Source organism: Arvicanthis niloticus, chromosome 6 (assembly GCF_011762505.2).
Source record: "Arvicanthis niloticus isolate mArvNil1 chromosome 6, mArvNil1.pat.X, whole genome shotgun sequence".
In the NCBI taxonomy this organism is placed as follows: Eukaryota; Metazoa; Chordata; class Mammalia; order Rodentia; family Muridae; genus Arvicanthis; species Arvicanthis niloticus.
The window spans coordinates 3893377-3913699 of record NC_047663.1 but is presented as its reverse complement, the minus strand read 5'-3'; the positions used below and the strand labels follow the sequence as shown (position 1 = coordinate 3913699).

General features: G+C 53.7%; 1 protein-coding gene across 9 annotated transcripts in view; it reads right to left on the bottom strand.

Annotated features, from left to right (window-relative positions):
• The window catches only part of Rbfox3 (RNA binding fox-1 homolog 3), a 427841-nt gene that overhangs the window by 65238 nt on the left and 342280 nt on the right, over nt 1-20323 (bottom strand). For 2 of the 9 annotated variants that reach the window (XM_076935373.1, XM_076935377.1), the window contains exon 1: nt 14975-15132. The exons of 4 other annotated variants lie outside the window; for them this stretch is intronic. In XM_076935373.1, the coding sequence (XP_076791488.1) occupies nt 14975-15079 (105 nt within the window). In that variant the 5' untranslated portion in view covers nt 15080-15132. Of the gene's footprint in view, nt 1-14974; nt 15185-20323 lie in introns of those variants that run through there. 3 more of the 9 variants (XM_034506984.1, XM_076935374.1, XM_076935376.1) reach the window with 3 other exon arrangements.

Here is a 20323-nt window from a genome sequence, read left to right as displayed (position 1 = left end):
AGAATTAAGTAGGCTTAGCTCTGAGCCAGGGATGAAGGGCGGCCACCCACAGGGAGCCAGCTGGGGAAAGGGGCAAGAAGGAATCAGGGGATCCCCAGGGAGGGCAGAAGCTTGGGCCAGATAAAGGCTGAGTACCCCAGCATTGAAGTCTGGGAAAGCATGCCACACTCATGTGTGCAAGGGGCATGAGGAAGAGAGGGCTGAACGCTTACTGCCGGCCTGTTCGAGGGGAGCCAGGGCTACCCCAGACCAGAGCTGGTGAATGAATGTTATGCTAGACTTGGGAGACCCAAGAAAAGGGAAGTAGCGAGAAACTTTTGGGGTGAAAATCGTTCTACAAACAGGTTTGCAGAGGCAGAGGTTCAACTCTACTAATTTCTTGTCAATGGATTTGACACCCTCCAGTGGGTAAACTTTAAAACACGAGAGTTACATCTCAATATAGCTGCTGCAGAGAGAAAAGGGAAGAGCCAGAATCCATCGATTCCTCAAGCTCAGACAGCCTCAGGGACTGGCCACACTTGAGTGCAGACTTAGGGCATAAATGCAGTCTTAAGAGAGGTGGGTTTCCTGTATCTCCTTCTTTCCAAGGTCTGCATCTATCTCTGTGGTCCCGTTCTATAACCCCTCAGGTTTGTGGCCACAGAACTGTGTGGCCAGCCTGTGCATAGGAAAGACTCTGTCCAGTTTACAGATGAGAAAGGACTACAGAATTCTCCAGAATCTCTCACCTCTCCTCTTTACCACTTCCTCTAAGTGCTCACAGCCCAGATCAGGGTCTGCCTGAGAGGGAGGGGGCTCTATAGTGTCATCAGATCCTCTCGGTTTCTAAGCCTAGTCCTCTACATTAGTTCTGCAGCTTCTTCAGGCCCAGCTCCACCAGGGCCCAGGCTTCCCTGGGAACCTAGATGACTGAGGGACCACAGGAAGCTGTTCAGGGCAGCGGTAGCTTCCCAGGAGAATATACAGACCCCACTAAGGACTCCAGGGACTTCCAAGGAAGACAGAGGGACAGCATGAGACCCTCTTGCCAAGCAAAAGTTCTTCCTTCTGCTTTATCTGAAGGAGGGCAGGGTCCTGGGAATAGGAGCTGTCCAAGGTAGGGGCATGTGGCCCAGGCCTGCCAGTGCCTGCTTCTACTCTCAAATTAAATCCATTGCTTTTGCCTGAGCGTGAGTCTCAACTGTTAATTTGCCAAATGGAAAAAGTTAAGACAAATCACACATCCCAGAGCCGATATTTTTTTGTGATTTATTTCTCTTCATTTGACAAACTTGGAGCTTAAGATGAGTTCTGTCCAGTGTGACCTGTTTCTGGCTTGGGGGTGGCAGCTCTACCCTTCATCCCCATACTACCAACAAGGAGGTGGTTTTGCTCCCGGAAAGAAACACAAATACATGGTGAAGGCTTGGGGCTGCTGAGCAGGCGTGGGGCCTACAGGACCAGGGTGCTGGGTCTTGCTCTTTCTACCTGGCCACAGTGTCCAGGGAACTGACGACACTCACTGGGGTCCTGGTTGTGGACAGAGGTCACTTTATGTAAGGAGACTCTGCCCTGTGATCTAGGACAGGAACAGGAAACATGGCCTGGCAGACTCTAAGCCAATGGCCTCCTAAGCCAGCTATAGATCACCATCAGCTAGCTTACCTCTCAGCTTGCTCTGTCCTCCTGTGAGGCTTACACATCCTGAGGCGCAGAGCCTAGATGGGCTATGCAAACACCCCTGGGCTGAAATCATGGCAGCTTGAGGCTTGTTTCGATTCTCTCTTTTCAGACAGCTTTGTGGCCATGGTTCAAACACAACCACTGCCGGTACACACCCATTCATCAGTCCACCAGGCCAAGGTACCTTCCTAAAGGCCACAGGGGCCTGGCCCTGCACCTGGAACATAGTTCTGTTTATGGGTCTGGGAGCAACAGGGCTCTACCAAAGGACAGAGGCAACAGTCACTGGCCTGGACTGCAGATGTCAGGGTGAGTGCCCTCTTCCGCTTGGACCCAGGACATATGTTTGATGGCCAGCCACAATAGCCACAATCAGCTTGCCATCTGGGTTTTTCCTTTCTCACGCTCCAAGCAGGGGTAAGGACCGAAAACAGCCTAGCAATAAAGATACCAGGTTGGGGAAAGGTCTTCATAAAGCCAGACTCATTCCCTCTCCAGCCTCACTTGGCCATTGAATACAAGACGGGCCAGCAAATGTCTCCTCAACACCCATCAAAATCAAGAGATCACACCCAGGCCAGGATGGAGAAGCCCTGCTGGCTCCCTGGTCTGCAGTCTCTCTGAGGGAGGGGTCACCCACTGCAGCATTCCAAACGGCATAAGAAAGAGGCCCCCAACAGATGACTTGATTTATAAGAACCACAAAGGATGGGTGCAGCTACTGGGTAGAGTAGTGGGTAGGGGCTGCAGGGTGGGAACTGTGGTTACTGGCACACACGCTTTAGAAGACGTTTAACAATCAGACAGTAAGGATGGCTGCACAGCTGAACGCTACCGAATTGCATGCTGAATATGGGTGCGTTTTATAATATGTGAGTTATTTCCCAATAAAAAAAAAACCACAGATATAAATTATCAAAAGGGAAGGAGAGGAGGATGGGGAGAGAACTAAGCTTGCTGTTTGCCCTCTAGGATACTCTATCCACTGAGCCTGGAGTCTCAACGGGGCTGTGAAAGAAAAACCTGTCCTGACCTTTTGCCCATGCCGACCAGCTGCTTCCAGTATCCTTAGATGTGCAATGGTGGCTTCAGGTACACAGCTATCACACACATGTGCACACACACACAGACCCCCGCACTACACACACACCCCATACACACACCCACCACCCCACAGCATCCAGGCACCCATGTATGGCTGCATAGGTCTTTAGCCATGCAATAGTAGCTTCAGGTACACAGCTATCACACACATGTGCACACACACACAGACCCCCACATTACAAACACACACACACACACACACACACACACACACACACACACACCATCCTATAGTTTTCTGCCCACTCTGGGGTTTCTGTCCTGCTTCCTGGCTTGTGTAAAAGAACTCAGATTCCCCTGTGTATGTGGAGGGGGTACTAGGAAATCTCTCTCTCTCTCTCTCTCTCTCTCTCTCTCTCTCTCTCTCTCTCTCTCTCCATATATTGATGGAGGATGGGGCCCAACTATGTAGTTACTGCTGCCCCACTAACCACACAGCCAGGCACCATTAGAGGCCCTGTGAAAAGAGCAGTAAGCAAAACAGACACACAGTCCCTCCCGTTCAAACGAGGCCTGGGCTAAGCCAGTGAGTTAACCGTACAGTTGGATATCAATAAACTCAATGATGAACCTACAAAGCCTAAGCAAGATAACAGAGGAAAGCCTCGCAGGAGTCAGTCAAGTGTGGGCATCCCCACAGAGCAGCGGACACAGCCACAAGGAGGTAGACGAGATGGTTCATCGAGAACTCTATTTTCTTCTGCAAAGCAGGTCATGCCCCTGCCTTACCACAGACAGCCTGCCCAGCACCCTACCAGTCTCCCTTGATCCACCTTGGAGCTGTCTGCTGTTTTGTTTCCCAGGGGTGCGGGGCTCTACCTGTGACTTCTCTGTACCCAGGAGGTATCACTGGGAGGCTACCTGGCCCCTGGCCTGAGCTCCTGTCCATGTACCTCCCAGACAGGAGCTAGTGAGAGTGAGTTGGGGCACTGGGGCTGGGGTGTAGGAGGCATCACTAAATCCCTAAGAGCAAGAGAGCTGAGCGCTGGTTTTCTTTGCCTGGCTTCCTCACTCACTGGAGCACACTGGTCTTAGAGGAATGATGGATGGAGGCCCAGGAGGGTCACACAGGTCCAAGATGGATGTCTATAGAGATTAGTAGCTAAAGACTTGAAGCTTCTTCCAGAAGGGCTTGTTCACAAGCTGACCAGGCCCTTGCTCTGTTCTAGCCAAATAGGCCAAAGAAGGTGGAGAACGTGTTTGGGGAAAGAGGCCATGACTTGTGAGTGCTCCACTAGGGATGCATGGCCCAGCTTGGACCATGATGGAGCACCCATGCACCATGTGTCAGCACCATCATGAGGGACTGACCATTCCACATCCTCTTCCTCACATGCTACCCGCTAGACATTCCAAGTACACCCGTCCTGTCCCCTTCTGCCCTGTCTACTGGATCAAGCCTTAAGACTCTAAGCCTTTGTCCTGCTGACCCCCAGTTTAGCTTTCCAGCCCCTTTCTAATATGGCTCCCTTAGCTGTGGTTCTGATCCTGGCATCCCTGTCTCAAGGCTCTCTGTGCCTCCCTACGGTGCAAGCTCTCAGCCTAGACTCCAAACACACTCTCGTCAGCAGCGGCTCCTTCCATGACCTCAGGGTTCCCGGCATTCCAGGATCACTCACTGAACTGGGTGGGTTTTATTTCTACAGAAGTTACTCCCTCTGTCTGGGACAGAGCAGCCACAGACTGCGCCCCTTCATCAGCCAGGGCAGCGCACATTCTCAGATGTCTCCTTGGATCCCTGTGGACGGTAAAGCTCATCCTGCTCGTCTGAACCATCCTTGGTGCAGCCACTAGCCTCATGAGGCTGCTGAGGAGTACTGGATATGTGGTTGGTTGGATCTGAGACAGGCAGTGAGTGAAGAATACACCGTGGATTTGAAAGGCTGAGAGTGGAAGGAGAATGCTAAATGTTTCAACCATGTTTATATTGACTCTGCTGCAGCATCAGGACCAGGATCCAGCTGAAGGAAATACATCAGGAGAACACACGTCATTGCGCTCTCTCTCTCTCTCTCTGCTTTTGTGGATATAGCTCTTAGAGAAACCATCAAGCCAGGATTGCCAGGGGTTGGCAGACTTTTTTTTTTTTCTCTATAGCCAGAAGTTGGTCTCAAACTCACAGTGATTCCCCTGCCTCAGCTTCCCAAGTGCTGAGACTGCAGGTGTGAGGCACTATGCCCAGCTGAGATTTTTTTTTTTCTATGAAGGGCTTGGCTACTCGTGATCATTGCAGTGGCTCTGGGGCAGCTCCAGGAGGCTCTGCAGACAGTGTGGAAGCCAACACAGGGCCCGTTACAGACAGTAGCTTGGTCCGTGACCACAGACAAGAAAAGAGTTGACCCTTGGAGCCCATTGTTAGAGCACATGTCCAGATCTTGAAGTGTATTAATTAGCAAAATTTATTTTTTAAAAGGGTGGGAGCTGGGCGGTGGTGGCGCACGCTTTTAGTCCCAGCACGTGGGAGGCAGAGGCAGGCGGATTTCTGAGTTCGAGGCCAGCCTGGTCTACAGAGTGAGTTCCAGGACAGCCAGGGCTATACACAGAAACCCTGTCTCGAAAAACAAGCAACCCGTCCCCCCAAAACAGCAAAACAAAACAAAAGGGTGGGGTATAGGCCAAGTGGAGTAGCCAACCTTTTGTTTACCAAATACAGACATTAAGGAGATAATTAAGCAGCATTTCTCTGTCACTTAACTCAATGGGTATTTCCCTACAAGCCATCATGCAATGCCTTTTGGGGAAAAAAGACTTTACCTATTTCCTTATTTCCCCACAGTGGAAACACAGCTACAGGCTGTCACAGGGAGCTGTCAGCAAAACTAGCTCAGACCAGTCTGAGACAGATGGCCACAGGAGAATCTCAGAGCCCCAGGCTCCTTAGCAGCCGGTCCACTAGGACCCTACTGCATGGTAATTCTGGCACGAAATGTCTGGGGCCCCCAAGGGTCCGCCTAGCCCATAGAACACACTCTATTTCAGCTCCGAGAGTCTCACTATCCAGAAGGCTCTGGGTTTGCCTCGTGGGTTAACCACGAGACCACGGAATAGCTGCACTCTCAAAGAGTGGCCCATTCAAGTGGAAATGTTCTCTGTGTAAAGCTGATGCCAGGTTTCAACAGCTAAATACAAGCACAAGGGTGGAAACTCTCATGGGGAGCGACCGCGAGGAGCCCTGTCTCCTCGTGCTGGGTCACAAAAGCTGGGAGATGTTGGGTTAGGCCTGGCACTGGAAGTCATCTCACCTGCCTTTTCTGTACATGGGTGCTAGATAAGGGAAAGTTCCCAATTGCTTGGCGCTATATTTCTGTGGGCTAGCCTCTGCTAGATTCTTTACCTATCACGGGCAACCAGATACATGGACTGTCTAGGTGGAAGGGCCTATTTCATTTGACATACTTGTGTGTGTATGTCCACACTTGTTCTTGTTTGCGAGTGTGCATATACCACGGCACGGGTGTGCAGAGGTCAGAGGGCAACAACCATCAAGCATTGGTCCTTGCCCTTCTACCGTCTCCTCCCTCATGTCAGCCATACTTGTGGGTCCTGGGAGTTTCCATAGGCTCCTTAGGAATACATTGAGATTACGGATGCACATGGTACTCGACCAGCTTTTGGGAGGGTTCTGGGGATCTGAACTCAAGTTGCAGTGCTTCGCATGGCAAGCACTTTTTACTTACTGAGCCATCTTCCCAGCCCTGACACTGAGACTCCCATTAACCGCCTCCCCCCCCCCCCCCCCCCCCCCCCGGCAATACTTATAGCTGGTCTTCTTAGTCTCCTTCTTCTCGCATGCTGTGCCTTGGTGGAACATTCTCTCCCTGCTGGCTGGACTTACCCAGGTGGGTGGCACTGACCTAACCCCTTCATTTAGGGATGAGGGGGAAGGCCCAAGAAACCCAAGCGGCAGGGTCTTGATTGGCAATATGGACCTATTCCACTACGCTTCGTCTTGCTGCTAGAGATGGGACGAGCCTCCTCCCATGCTCCTTTTAGGTAGTGGTTTCCGAGTGCTGTCCTCAGGGCTCCTTTAAACATGGGCACGGAGCTTTGCACATACCACGTGCCAGTGCACAGTATCCCACTAAGATGAAGGAAGTCACAGAAACGGTACATCAGTCACCCTCAACTCCAAAGTGTCACTGGCTCGGCCACTGACTCCTCACTCAGCTCTTCACATCGGCTTCTGCTGCTTATTTTTCTGGGGGTCCCCTTAGTACAATAGCTGAGAAGTCCCACATCCCAGGTGATAAGGGGAATGCAGAAGAGCACACACACACACACACACACACACACACTTATGTACTTATGCACACACACACTCATGTACTCATGAACACACACTCTCACACACACTAACACACACTCACGTACTTATACACACACACACTTATATACTCATACACACAATCACACCCACTCATGTACTCACACTCATGTACTCATGCATACACACACTCTCTCTCACAATCATATACTTATGCACACATACTCACACACACTCATGCACACACTCATACACACTTATGCCCCCCCCCCCCACCTCTCTCTGGCACAGGGCTTGGCTCAATAAGGCACAGGTAATATTTGGGCATATGAAAGTGTATCTTGGGACAACAGACTCCATTGCCCACCTGTAGCAATGAGGCTGTGTACCCCAGTGACATGCTTCCCTTCCTCACGGCTGCCTCTGAAGGCTCTGGGCCTCAGCTCTGAGCTTCCTGAACCCATAGAGCCTCCCTGTAGCACCATGCTCCACCATGCCACAGAGATCCCACTCTTCCTTCAGCTACTCCTCAGCCTTCCAGCTGCTCCTGGCACACCTGTACCTCTCTGGTCATTTAGTTTTCCTCCCCATCAGCCCGAGAGCTCCTTGCAGGCCGGGATGATCACTGACCTAAGTTCAACTCCACTGGCTTTGCTGAATGGACAGACAGATGTCTGGATGCATATGGGCAAAGGCGACATCACTGGACCTGGAGTACCTGCCCTTCATGGGTCAGCATCCTTGCTTTCCAGAGCAAGGCCTGACACCCTGTTACTAATGGTTTAGGAAAGACACTGTGGGGCCTGGTAAGTCCTAGGAATCCACTATGGTGCCAGCTCTTGGGGGGATGCTATGGGTCCTTCTTCTAGGGTACTCTGGATGTAGGTACCTAGTGAGGCAGCCCTTGTCCCTTCTCAAGTTGTCCCAGAGACTGGCAGAAACCATACCAAGTCTACTCCCTCCTGCTCATCTACCTGTATCCCCACTGCTAGCTTGGATAAGTGTGCTGGGCTCAGATTCATTGTAACTCATTAGCCATGCTTGCCACTGCCACACTAGGTGACACCCTGATAGCATTGCAGGTCTGGACGGGAAGAGAGACCTGAGTTGAGCGCAGGCGTGGGCTAAGGTGTCAGACGGTAAATCTGAGCTTCACAGCTCTCTGGGAAGAGGATGTAACATTCTACCTCAGAGGCTAGAGACACACAGATGCCCCAGCAGGCAAGGGACCATTGGCTGTCTCTCTTTCTCATCTAACCAGGTCTTCACAGTCAAGATGGAGCAGGGAGGTGCATGTTGCCATGGGGACTAGTTTGTGGTGTTGTGCTGTGTCTGTGACTCCAGGAAGGGCAGCTGAGCACTGCTTACTCCAAACTAGACCTGCAGACCTCGAATGGATACAATTCGACGTAGAATGCTGCCCACTGCAATGGCATCTCTTGGCACTTGTCTACCTTTTCTTTGGTCTATTCTTTGAGCTATCCGGAGACTCAAGAGCTGTGGGGATGTAAAGGCCCACCCAGGGACCAGGAGGTGCTCTCAATGGTTACAGGCTTCAGCTCTGCCGCACCTGGAGGGTATATCACTGTCCACAGGTAGATTGAGTCCTACTGTAATCGCAGTTCAGTCTCCTGTTCAAGATTCATCTCCACCCGCCTTTCCTTCCAGAGCTGGACTCGCTCCTCTGGCAGGGTGCAGATGCCAAAGACCACGACCCAGTCGCAGAGATGACAAAACACATCAGATCTGGTCTTGTCAGGTTTGGCCACAGCCTTCTCCCAACAGAAGCTGGTAATCACCTGGTAGCTGTATGGGCCAGACGTAGAGAGGCTGGCTACCGCAGGACGAGGAGGAGGCAGGATGGGAATCTTCTAGGAGCAGAGGAGGAGAGTGTAGAGAAGAAGCAGAGGGAAAATGAGCATAGAAGAGGGGAGAAAGAGAACAGAGAAAGTGGGTGTCGGGAGTGGCCAGAGAGGCTCAGAATCAAGAAAAGCAAAGAGCAAGAGGCGGGGGGGGGGGGGGGCAGGGGGAAGGTACATCAGTCAGGGCTCCAAAACAGGTGCACGGAAAAGGAAGAGGGCAGAAAAAGAGGAAAAGAAGAGTGAAAAGAAGGAGAAGAAGAAGAGGAAGAGGAGGAAGAGGAGGAGGAGGAAGAGAAGAAGAGGAGGAGGAGGAAGAGAAGAAGAGGAGGAGGAGGAAGAGGAGGAGGGAGAGAGGAAGAGGAAGAAGAGGAGGAGGAGAAGGAGGAGAAGGAGGAGGACTCTGTATTCCCTCTAGCCAATGTCCCAGACTTGCTCATGGGACCAGCTGCCCAGATGACAAGGGCTATCTGGATCCCACACTGCCAGGAACTACAGTTGCCTCGCCTGAGGGGCCATCTGCCTCAGGCCTGGTGCTGTCTGACCAGGCCCAGTTGGGCACTAAGGGTTGCAGGCACCTCATTAGAGCTGGACAGAGGCCACTGCCAGTCTCCTTCAAGAGCCACATCCCTGCCCTCTCCCCGGGAACCTGATCGTCCACCTAGAGTCTTTTTCAGCTTGCTGTCCCCAGGATTAGAAGACAGGGTCAGAAAAGCACCTGGACTGGAATCTCATCCTTCACCTCCTCTAAGAATGGTGGCCTGGCCATTTCTGTGTCTCAGTGCCTCGGGGTAGGCAGACTGCTACCCTGACTCATTGTTGGTGCAGCAGTGGGTGTTAATGGAGGGACAAGCTTTCAACCAATGACTGGGACTGTCGTCTTAACGGTGGAATCAGAAAATCCTACAGACTCCATTTAAAGCTAGAAGCCACTTTCCACCCCCTCACTGGCCCATGAGGCCAACCAAGGTGAGCCCCATCCATATAGGACATGGTATAGGAAATGAATTCAAGAGATGCTTTGTGGAACGAGACGTTGTCTCTCACCTCCGGGAAGACGCCCGCCCCGTGGGCACATGGAGGCCCGAGCCTACTCGGATCTGCAGTTTAAATCTTAAACCCTGATCTATTATCAATTTCTCCTTCATTATTGCTTCCAGCTGAGGCAGATCCTATGTCTACTGTGATATTTATCCTAGTCCAGCCAGCCAGAGCCCCCTGCTTTACACCCAGGAAACCCCATGCACCCCACAAAATGAACAGTTACATTCAGGATGCTAAGAGCCTTAGGGAGGCTACTTCCATTTCCCCCAGCTTTGTGCCTCTTTAAGGATCCAGTTGGGGGCAGAGCCTGCCTAGAGACCACAGGAAATTCAAGAAAGAGTTCAGACCACTAGAAGCTCTGGCTGATGTGTCTTCTATGCTGTGCACAGCTGAGAAAGCAGCTGGGAAGGGAGGAAACTTCCTAAATTCTGGTGTTCCTCAGAATGTCAGACAGACTCATCCATGGCTCTGCAGTTTAGGTGCTGGGCCAGCTCTGCTGCTTAACGTGCTACCTACCTGCTCCTTGCCTAAGTTCCACCAGATAGTTAAATGTGTCCATAATGCATGCATACGGTTAGCCTTCAGCAGATTCTGGAACAAGCATGAGCCTATAAGCCATGAAAACCAAGGAAAGACCAACAGAGCTGGTGTGGCCATTGCAGTTACCAGAGGCACTGGGGTAAAGCACCATCGTGATTCTGGATGGCTGTGTCGAGGCCAGGCAGCTAAGACACAGTGCTTCATTCCTATGGATCCCAGGGTTCGAGGATACAGGATCTGGTTAATTTATTTAGGTTATTTAAGTCACAGTATAATTTGGGGGTGTGGCTTCATCAACATGCCAGATCTGAACATCAATGTTTTCTTGAAGGTGTCTTCTCTGTGCCTTCTTTCTCATCCTTTGCTGCAGGGGCCTCACCAGGGACCCACGCTGTATCACTATGAGTGAGCGTGTATCTGGTGGGGTTCCCAGAGTCACACCAAGTCTATGGGTGATATGCTAACACCCCGAGAGCAGAGACTAAACGCCAGGCATGTGTGCAAGGTGTAAAAAGCAGTGTTGTGTTTGCTACGGTAATTAATCCTTATTAAAAATGGCTGTGATTAGCAGTGTTCTTACCTCAGAGCAAAGAGAAGTGGTTATAAGTAAGAACACAGCTGTCTAATGAATCTCAAAACAGGCCCTAGGATCCCCAAGTCCCTCTGTGCAACTTTGGGCTCCGCTCCTGGGGGAACATGCTGTTATCAACAACTCCAGGAAGCTGTCAACCACATACCCCAGGCTGGAAGGAAGCTTCTGGGGGCTGGCAGCATTTGCTGTGGCAATGGAAACTCTCTGGGGTTTCACCTTGACTGAGTATGTACATGCAGTTACGTCAACAGAACTCAGAACCCATCCTTCAGGGTGGTTGGGCCTTCACCTCTCCCTGGATCTCCCAGGCACCCCCTGGCTCCTTCCCCAAACACCTCTCAACCTTTCTGCTGTTTTTCCCCTACCTGAAAAATACACCTTTCTCCCCATGAACAACTTAGCATCTTGGTAATAATTATCGGGTGGCTCGATAAGATTCTCTTTTATAGGACACTGTAGTTTAATAATAAGGCAGTGACTGACAAGATCCCATTTTGTGAGCCTGTTTTTTTTTTTTTTTTTTTTTTTTTTTTCACCTTGTTTCTGGTTTTGCTGGAGGCCATATGGGACCCCATGAGAGGCTGGCTGTTGTTTTGGAGTTTTTCCATCAGATACCCCTTGCCCTCAAAGGTCACTATGATCAACCCAATCGCCTACTGGGGACAATACACCAGGGACCAGAGACTCAGGGTTACTAAGAGGGAACAGCCCCACCCGGGGGGCCATATGCCCAGGACCTTACAGGCAGAGAGAGTCCTGTGGTTATCCTTTATGGGGCTCCTGGTGCAGACTGACAAACAGGGGTGGAAGTCCACTTCCCATGAGCTCCTACCAGAACCAGAACCCAACCCACAGGGAACTACCCTAGTGCTGGGTGAGCCCAAGTCATCCTGGTTAGAATCTAAGTGTCATCACCACTGCGGAGAGGAGACAGACATACGGTAACAGAACCTTGTGGCAGATTACAGAATCGTGTGTCTCTGAGGGGATACGGCCTCCTCATCCTTCCCGCAGCAGGGTCTAGCGGCTCAGAACGCAAGGGTTAATGGTTCTTTAAAGGAACCACCGTTTAAGGTTTTATTCCTAAATTTCCAAGTCGAAAGACTATAGGTTTTGAGAGCTGGCCTGTTTAAAAAAGCTGCATCTTAATGCACCTCCAACTACCTCTCTTGTCTTGCTTGATTTCATGTCTCCTGCTTCTGATGGTAAATGTGCCTGTTTGACTGAACACACCGCTGGCATGTGGCACCCGCGTTCACGTGCAATTGGACCTGCAGCCCCCACAAGGGGGCTGGAGGAGGGGCCTGCTCTCATCTCTAGAAGTCTCGACAGGTGCAATCCAAGGTCCCTCCCTCCTCCTCCCTTCAGGGAAGGCCATCTCACCCCAAAGGTGGTCTGGGACAAACTGGGTCCCAAGCTGAACATCACTATTTGTTTTGTAATGGCCCCGAACCACCAGAACTGTGTGTTCCTAGAAAATGGTGCACCCACAGCAGTCAGGAATGGCAGACAGGTCTAGACCCGTGCCCAGGCACGGGGCTGTCTGTCCCTGCAGAATAACTGCGGATGGGCTAAGGAAATGGGGCTGGGTACAAGCCTGGTGCAGTGGGCATGCAATAGCTGTCCCAAGAGGGATTCTGCTCACACTGACAGCACCTGTAACCGGGGGGGGGGGGGAAGCTCATCTCAAGTCCCCTCGCCTTCCCGATGCTCCCACAGAAAGCCGCAATGACCAGTCAGGGTGTGTTACCAAGCCTTAGAGGACTCTGGCTAGCTATGCTGCAAGCCTTACTGGTGGATTAACCTCCACCCAAAGGGCACGTCTGACCCATTGAGACAACCCTCAAGCTCCAGGCCTTTCTTCATCTCACCTCAGTTCCTGTGTCCTGAGGTGGGGGAATAATGTCTCAAGGAAGACACAGGTGAGTTCTGTGAGGCCTCTTGCCCAAGACAGCACAACCACTAAGCAAGCCATGGAATGGCCTCTAGGCCCTCACTTCAAACCTTTCACATGTCCCCCCTCCCCCATCCTGGGGTCCTGATGCCAGGGGGTGTCCAGGTTATCCGTGCCCACGACAGCTGCTTGTGAGGGGGAGGGGTGATCCTTGCACCTCCAAGTGGTCTCATCTGGCCGACAGAAACACAGGTTGTCTGGCCCCATTACAGAGTCTCCAAAAGGGTGTTCCTGGGAACTCAGAAAGGTTGGAAAGCTGCCCGCCAAGGACCCTCACTGAGCTCTGAATGGTGTAGGGAACTGACCTGTGGGTCTGAGGTTCCCAGAGGCTCTTGTGTTACATCAAGGAAGCCTCAAATGTCACAGGTGGTCCTAGGAAGGTAAGCCCCAGAGCCTAAGGCTCTGGCCATAGGCCACCTTCTGTTCCTAATCACTGTCTAGGCTCCCGTCTCTCCCTCTGCATCGGCCAAGGCGTTTGGTAATCTTTAGCGCAGACAAGGGACCCTGGTACACGGGTGGCCCAAATGCCCAGCAAGCCCAGGGCTGGTTGCCCTGGGTCAGGTTCTGGGGGCCTATCTTTGTCATATCCGTGTTCTCTCTTACACAGCCTTCTGTGGTTCCCTGGAAAGTTCATGGAGGGGCATGACAGATAAGAGTCTTTCCTACCCCCAATGACTAGCCCGAGTCTCTACAAAACCTCCAGTGGAGGCCGAGACATACACCTCTTCATTTCCAGTCGGCTCCGCACCCAGCTGCTGTTTCTTGGTAGCCTGATCCTGACTCTGACCCCAGCCAGCTTCTCCTGTGGGCCCTCTGTCCCCCTGACTCTCTCCTTCATACTACCCCACTTCAGAAGGGGGTCCTATGGGAACCCCCTAACTGGGCTGAGCAAAGGAACAGAGACAGACAACCGGAAGTTCTTAGGATCCCAGGCCTTCCCACCCCCCCACCCCCGCCCCAGAGGCTACCATCCATGTGGGTATACCAGAGGGCTGAGGTGTGAATTCACAACAGGGTAACCCCAAGAGCATGGGAGACTGGCCAGAGGTGTGGGCAGCCGGGGTGGGTGAGATCCGAGTACTGCAGACTCAGGACAGCTGTGGCCAAGCTGGCGCCCAGAACCTTAACCTGGAGGGCCTGGGGGAGCCCAGGGAATCCCCTTTTCCTCCCTAGTGCAGGTCTGGAGCCCCCCCCAATCCTGCACTGATTCCGCATTGGGTGGGATCGCAGGACCCCGCCCCCTGCGCCTCTGGCCAGCTGGCAAGCGGAAGCTGAGACTCTGTGCGCACCTCCCTAGGGGGCATCCTGGGGATGTAGGGGCTCCTAACCGCATGGTTTACTGTCCCCCACAGCCTGCCAGCTTGAGATTCCTGTTCAGCCCAATAGACTGAAAAAGTCCAGCACAAGCCCCCTCCTGAGCCCGAGCTTTAAGGCCTAGCTTCTCTGTCCCACCAGGCAGGTGGCCTGCCTCCCCAGAGGCCCGGCGCGAGGTCCGCGCTGCAGCACAGCCGTGCTCCCTAGCCGCCACCTCCCCGCGGCCCCTGGGCTTGCGCGACGCGGCCGAGGAAGGAGCTTGGCTATCCGTCTCCGAGTCCTCCGCGTCTCGGCACGAAGTTCCCCAAAGTAAGCGGGTGTCCAGATCCCCTACATCCTCCCTTTGGGCTTCCCCCGAGACTCCGCCCGCCGCCCCCTCCCGCGCCTTTGAAAAAGTTGCGAGCGAAGCCCCAAACTACAGCCGGCCCCCCGACCCGGCACCGCGCGCTCCCCGGGAGCCCCCACGCTCCTCTGCCACTCAGGGGCGCAGTTCCCCCAACCCTAGCCCGGGCGCCATGACGTGAGGAGAGCCGCGGGGCCACCAGCGGCGGCGCGGAGGCGGCCAAGTGCGGGGCGTGGGCGGCGGCGCGGGGCGCACGTGCGCGGGACCGGGGGGCGCTCGGGCCGGGGGCGCTTACCTGTTGGAGGTAGAGGAAAGCGGGCGGGCAGGGCACGGAGTGCGGGAGCATGCTGCCGGAGTTGGACAGCAGGAGGCAGCCCGAGTTCGCCATGGAGCACAGCATGGGGCGTCAGGGGGGCGCCCGGCGGCCGAGGCGGCTCTGCGCTCGCTGCGTCCCTCGGTGTGTGCGCGCGCCCTGCCTCCCGGGCGCCCTCCCGGTCTCTCCTCCTCCGGGCCTCCCCTCCCCCGCGTGGCGCTCGTTAGGAGGGAGGCATGGAAAGGGGAGCGGCGCGCCTCTGCCGGGGGCTGCCCCTGTCCGGGGCGGGGAGGCTGGAGAGCGCGCGCGAGAAGATGGAAAGAGGATGGATGCGCTGCGCGAGAGGATGGATGTGGGGAGAGGGGAGCCAGTCACTTTGGAGCCACCGGAGCCCTGTCTGCAAAGAGTGGTGCGTGTGCGTGTGTGAGTGTGCGCGTGTGCGCGCGTGTGTAGCGGTGGGAGGGGGAGTCCCTGGCGTACTCCAACATCAAACGGAGCCCCGCGCTAGGGGGAGAGAACCCGGCCTACAGCACCACCGCGGGTCCGGCACTTAACCCCTCGCCCGCCGTCCTGCGCAGGGCCGCTAGCCCTAGCCCCCTCCCGCAGGCCCTGCGCTCCCCTCCTCGCGCAGCCTCTGCTCCCGGCGGCGGTAGGGTCTGGGACCTGCGTTGGCCCCCGATGGTCTAGGCTGCGGTGGAGAGGACAATCTCTGCGGCCCACCGACCGGAAGACGCTCGTTCTGCCTGCTTCAGAGAAGCGCCTCTCCTGAGGGAGGCCGGCTCCGCGGCGGGGAAGTCGGTGATGTAATGAGGGCATCTACGCAGAGGCTTCCGTGCTGGGAAGGCTTTTCCAGCTGCTCAGTGCCCAGAAGCCCAGCCAGAGACCCCCGCGAGTCTCTCTTGCCCCTCTGCTGGCCTCTAGGCCCCATGAGACACCTCAACTGCCTGCCGCAGGTTTAGGATCCCGTGAATACTTAGTATGGGGGTGGGCGACAGGGAACAGTGGCCATCGGGTACCCTTCCTGCCCCATCGTCAAATGTGCTGAATTTGGTTTGCACAATCCAAGCCTCAGGGATCACAGCACCCACTTCTCGGCTTCAGGCAGTGCTGGGCAGAGGCCTTCATTTGCTCACACTCCTCACACTCCCCACAGCAAGCAGCACTGCAGCCTGCCCGCATACGTCCGCAGCTTTACAGTCGCACATCCGGGCCTGCTCGTCTCACACTCAGTTTTACCAAGACAAGCCACAGGTGAGCCTGGCAGCGAGTGAACTGTCTCCCACTGCCACTGTGAGACGCAGCCCCAGGGGACACGTGCACAGCCTCACAGCCTACTGACACATCCCACCTCCAAGTAGGGGCACAGCCAGGTACCAAGTACAGCGGCTGTGGAATTCAACGGCCTTACCCAGGCTCGCCACTTGGCCTGGTAGTTTCTGTGGGGTCCACCTACATGCTGTGTGATCTCACTGAAGTTGCTTGTTGCCCCTGGGCTTTTCTTTCCACTTGCAGACTTAGAGGTCGGTTGATTATAGCCCCTACTGTGTAACACGTGGAGGACCATACAGAGTGTCAGAAGAGGCACGGATGACTGTGGCATTGCAAAGGAACAGGCAGACAGGATGGCCTCTTGTCAGGCATCTCTGATCCCCCACACTCATAGCTACACACCTTGCAATTGACCTTCTCCTGAGAAGGAAGTGGGCAGTGCAGACTGGGAGGAGGGTAGCCGGGCGGAGGAGAGACTGGAGACAGGCAGCTGGTGCCTCACACTGGTCTCTCCCTTTCTTGCACTTCTCTGGGATGCTTTTGGGGTGACTCAGGCAGAATGTGGGTTATGGACGTTCTGAGGCCACCCTTCCCTTCCGCAGGGGATAGGTCACTGTTTAGGTCTCCCAGGCCTGGATAGTGGCAGTATATTCCCAGCACAAAGCACTTCTGGGTCATGATGCTTCCGGCCACGTCTGTGAGCTGAGACCCTGGCCGGTGCAGTGCCCAGAGTGGGTTTGGCTATTTCAGTGCAATATATACCAGGCCACCTCCTGTTCCCACAGCCTGCTGTTTTACTGTCCTGTTGTACACCTGTCTGTCCTCTCAGGACGCTGACTGAAGTCAGCACTCCCTGCCCAGTTGCTTTCTATAGAGGGAACTTGGGTAGGGCTCACCCAGCGCTCCAGACAGACCACCATTCAGCCAATGTCTGGGGGCTAAGAGCTATTGAGACTAAATCATCTTTCCTGGAGTGAGCACATGGTCTACTGTGGGAACCAAATCGGCAGCCCGACAGCCAAGAACATCAGGCCAGGGAGCCTGTCAGTCTAGATACTGGCCTCCCCCAGCCAGCTCACTAGGTGCAGGCTCACTGGGAGATGTGAAAACAAATTAAAGGAAATCTCCAGAAAGAGTTTGAACAGTGTGATGGTCTGGCTTATTTCTTGGGATGAGGGCTCTGTCTGCTACCTGTCATACGCTCTGCAAGTGTCATGTCACCTCCAAAGCAAGCCAGTTACTGAATTCTACCCATACCATTCTAAAGGGGGGTTGTTGCTGAGTCTCTTGGCCTGCCTGTGCAGGCTGGAATCATTCTCGCATGTATCCAGGGCCCAGCAGTGAGTCACTGCATCAGCCTAGGCCATTCAACCATCTCCATGTCCCCAAGATTTCTGACCACTCTCCCATACTCTAGGGGCCTCATGGACCAGGGTGTGCAGCCCTGAGTAGTGCGTGGGGAAATCCAATCACCACAGCCACTTTCGAGGCTAAGCTGCCCCCACGTTCTCTTGGGTTGAAGGCAGGCTGCGAGCTGGGATGAGCTGTCAATCTAGCGAGAATATTCACTACTTAAAAAAAGATACAGGAAAAAAAATATCCCATTCGCCCTGAATCTGAGAAGAGCCTTGTTAGGGAGGCATGAACTGAGCTGCAATTACTTCTACGCTCCTGGGCACCGCTATAAATATCAGGCAAGGGAGGCACCTCAAAAGGCTTGGGTGGCTCGGCCCTGAGCTCTCCTGGCTCCTTCCTGCCCCCATCCTGTACCAGCTTCCCAAGCAGGGCCTTGCTGACTTCATGTGCTCCTTCTTTCTGCAGTGGGTGACGCATGTGTGTCCCCCTAGCTCTGGACACGTTGTGTCTCTTAGGTGTCTACTTTTGTGAAGTGCCTTTGCCAGTTAGTGTCTGGTGGCATTTTTTTCTCTCTCTCAAGATGGTCTGTGATTTTTAGCAAAAAGGTAGGCCAAGGAGTTCTGTGGCTAAGTGATGGAGAGCCGAGTGTTGCTTGCTGACTCCCCAGTCTTTAAGAATTTCCAAGGATTCCTGTGGTGCCCTGAGGTGGAAAGAGAAAGCCCTGATACACCTGAGACAAGTACTGGGGTTCTAGCTTCTCACTGCCCTGCCTTTTCCTGGTCCCTTCTGAATGCCCAGTCTGACCATCCCAGGCCCTCCTTATACAAAGAGGACAGCATGGAGTTTGGCAGAAGTGTCCCAGTGAGAGGGGTGAGCTCACAATCTCAGGTTGCAACCGTGCTCCGTCTCGCCAAGCCGAGCCGTCATCTAGAAGTAGACTGAGCTCTCATGCACTCTGCAGAGCCAGGTCTTCCTGCCCCAATCCTGGGCTTCCTGGCACAGGCGTGGACATGAGCAGTGAGGAGCAAGGCAGAGTGGCTGGATCTGTCATGGGTCCCCGTGGGGTAGGACAGGATGCTGTAGCTCCGAGCAGGGTGTACAATGAGTTATGGAGCCACCCAAGAAGCCTTTAGTTATGAGACTTCACCTGAGTCCTGAATCACCAGTGGGATGCTTGTCCAGGGAAAATTAACATCCTGATTCTTCACTGAATGGAAAGAGGTTAGAGCCAGGGGAAAGCCGTGAGTTTGGGGCTATCCTTGGCTCCTGGGAGCAGACACCCCAGGGATGTGCCAGGTTGAGAAGTTCCTGAGCTCTTTTTAAAACATAAAAAAATGTCTCTGGTTCCTGAAGTAGGCATTCCCCATAGTGTGGGAGTGCATGTGTGGGTTATATGTGTTTTATTCTGGTAGGTGACTTCCAAGAAGGGCAGAGGAGGCTCTGCAAGGAGAAGAAAGGCATGAGAAGCAAATGCCCTGAGCTGTCCAGCCCAGCCTGGCTGAAGAGGCCACACCGAAGGCATCCAGCAGAGGGCCCACTCACACCAGCTGGAGGTTCCTTTCCCAGAAGGCTTGTGAGGAGGGGCTTCTGGGGGCTCCTCCTTATCTCAGGGCTTCTCTATCTACCTCTGTCAAGGAGTTCAAAGCATTCAGAGGGAAAAGGCTAGGTCCAGTACAGCCTGCTGTGGTCAGCACACACCTATCAGCTCAGTAAGGGGTCCCCTACCTAGAAGACACCATCCCCCTGCCTCAGCAGAGACTGCAGCAAAAGTAAAAACCCGCGTGCAAAGGGAGTTTATTTATCTGTTTAATTAAGAGGCGTTTGCCAGCCACACTGGGCTCCATCCGTCTCACTTACAACCACGTCCCAGCAAAATTAAACATAATAAATACTGGGAGACTGAAAGCAAAGGGCACACTCGAGATATACGGGGAAAGCCAGAAGCTGCACAGGGTTGCAGTTATATGGACATCTTTCTTTTGCAAGTGTCCCTCCCCTCAGGGGCCCAGGAGCCAGAGGACTGTTCCCAGAGAGAGGGCTGCGGGTGCCTCTGTTTTCCAACTCAGCATAGTTACCAAGTTTTCTTTATTGTAAGTGAGCCCCAGGCCTCCTCCCTCCCCTCCCCTGCAGGAGGAGAGTGAGCTCAGCACAGACTATAGAAGTAGCAACCACGTGGCTCAGCACCTCATAGCTTGGTGGGCAAGAGGCCTTGGCAGCGGTAGCTTTGAGCAACTCCTTGAGGCTTCCTGTGGCATCTGGGCCCCAAATGCCTGGATGGGTGGTTGGCAGAACCTGAGCTGAGGTTTGGAAAAAACATAACCCCAAACCTTTGGTCTTGTGTGCTAGCTGTGGTCAAGCCGCCATTCAGAAACTGGCCCCAGGATCTCACAGGAAGAGGAAGAGGAAGAGGAAGCTGGTATGTGGACACATCTTTAGTTCCATTTCGGATCAGAAAGATAGAGCATGCTGTCGGCCAAAACTTCCCCAAGGGCGGCAGCTACAGAAGAGGAGATGGATACCCATCGCTACCGGTGTAGCAAATGGAAACAATACCGTGCTCACACCTGCTTCTGCTCCTTCTCAACTTTTCAGAGTGTCTCACCCCAACCCACCTCCCTTCATTGTCCCAAGTTACATAGGGAAGATGTAAAAAGGCCTTGCTGTATGACACTCTTAGGGGTGGCCCAAGGTCCACACGGCCAGTAA